General features: G+C 41.7%; 1 protein-coding gene across 3 annotated transcripts in view; it reads left to right on the forward strand.

Moving 5' to 3' along the window:
- Window positions 1-1,535, forward strand: part of znf236 (zinc finger protein 236) — a 70,986-nt gene extending 69,451 nt beyond the window's left edge. For all 3 annotated transcript variants that reach the window (XM_084435665.1, XM_084435666.1, XM_084435667.1), the window contains one exon: window positions 875-1,535. In XM_084435665.1, the coding sequence (XP_084291791.1) occupies window positions 875-1,041 (167 nt within the window). In that variant the 3' untranslated portion in view covers window positions 1,042-1,535. The remainder of the gene's footprint in view (window positions 1-874) is intronic.
- The last annotated feature ends 539 nt before the right edge of the window (window positions 1,536-2,074 follow it).

Genomic DNA, 2,074 nt, shown 5'->3' on the forward strand with positions numbered 1-2,074 from the left:
AGAAGATACTTCTCTTAAAAACATTAAAAATCTTACCGATCTAAAACTTTTAACCAGAAGTGTATATATATATATATATATATATATATATATATATATAAAGAAAGACAGAACAACAACACACAGACAGAGATAGTTTCACACAGAGGCTAGCCTCATGTGTCCTGGCTCGTGACATCACCCGCCTGATGACCCGCCAGTGCCGCCACACCACTGGACTGATGTCACATGTGCTTCAAGACGTCATTACGCGACGCGTTCCCTCAGCGTCAGTCCACGCAGCGCGAGTGCCCTCTTCAGGGAGCCCACCGTATGAGTGTGAGTACACAGCTAAAGGTGATTGCAGGTATTGAGGGACGTTTCACAGCACAGAAACACTAATATTACAGATGTTTCTTCTTAAAACGTTGGCAGTTAAAATTATAGACAAAACCTATAAGGCAAATGCTGTTGCACACTGAAAATAATCATCTCCACCTATTGATACTATTGATATTTATGATATGATTATATTTATTAAAATCAAAAATGGATGCTGCTTTACTGGGAAACACCTTATTTCCACCATTAAACACCCGACAAACATTCGCTTTTACTTCTTGAATCTTTTCTTCATTTTTAATGAACGTAAACTTATTAAAGTAAACTTCTCTCTGAGCTGATGATCGATGGGAAGAGGGAGATTCACACTGGTGTCTAAAGCTGCCGTCACTCGTCTCTCTCCACACACACTGATCCTGTTATCAGACAGGTTTCTTCTGTAGTTCTGTCTGTCAATCAAACACTGGTGGGCGGAGCTAGTGACCACACGCCGGCTGATTTGCTCTAGGTGTGAATGCTCAGAGATGTGAACTCTTGTCTCGTTCCCTGACAGTGAAGCCGCAGGAGGTGGAGGTGGTGCTGGAACACGACTCTGAGTCGGACTCGCCGCCGGCGGCGTCACAGGAGGGCAAACACTCGGAGTCGGCTCTGGATCTGGAGGAGAGTGTGCAGGAGTCTTCAGAGGGCTGGCAGTGCCCCATCCCGACAGTCTTCCCATGAGCCTCTGCTTCACCCAACTGACAGTCTTCCCATGAGCCTCTGCTTCACCCAACTGACAGTCTTCCCATGAGCCTCTGCTTCCCCTGACATCAGCAGCGCCGATCACGGGACTTACAGTGATACGAATCATGCGTTTATGTGAATGTCCATGATTGTACACACTCCGTGCTGCATCTGAACACTCAGAGTCGAGGACTGAACTCAATGAAGTGCTGCAAGTTTCATTTTTTACAGTTTTTTTAATTATTGTTTTACGTTAGAGCCATATGTGTCACGACTGAAGTAAAGATTGTAATTGTGTATCTGAAAGGATCTAGTTTCAAGTTTTGATTTGTATCCTCATCTGTGGTCAAACTAAAGCAGTACGTTCTAGATACTAAAGTCCCACAATCCCTGATACATCACATGATCAGTTTAATGGGATCCAATTTTGGCAAACGTTTTTGTAATATGCACAAATATTTAAGAATAAATTTAGGGATTTTTTTTCCAAATGTTTTTCAGTTTTCTATTTTAGTTTTTCTGCAACTTTGTTCTAATCTGTTTTTATGAATGTATGGGTTTAATTTATGGATTAAGTTTGACTAAACTATAATGAATTCTGAAAACACTGAATACACACTCAAAAATGAATTTCCCACATTGAGTGACTGAAGATCACTATAACTCCTGCGTTATCTGACACACAAACCGGCCAACAACTAATACAAGTGTTCAGTGCGGTATATCTAGCACACTATTCTCACATACGCTGGTATTTGTTGTTGATTTTGTGAAGCCGGCTTATAATCTGCTGCAGCTGTTCGTGTTTCAGAGGGAGACTCGTGTGTGTGTGTGTGTGTGTGTGTGTGTGTGTGTGTGTGTGTGTGTGTGTGAGATCTGAAGTGAAGACTGTTTTCAAGCCCTGGATCATCATTAACTCTTCTGCACTTATAGAGTAATGCTATGAGAAGAAGGTGACTATGAAGATACAACCCTTTTGAAATGAACAGTGTCTGTATGAGCAGGATAGAAAAACATGAAAACTTGACTT

This window comes from Rutilus rutilus (genome assembly GCF_951802725.1).
Source record: "Rutilus rutilus genome assembly, chromosome: 17".
NCBI lineage: Eukaryota > Metazoa > Chordata > Actinopteri > Cypriniformes > Leuciscidae > Rutilus > Rutilus rutilus.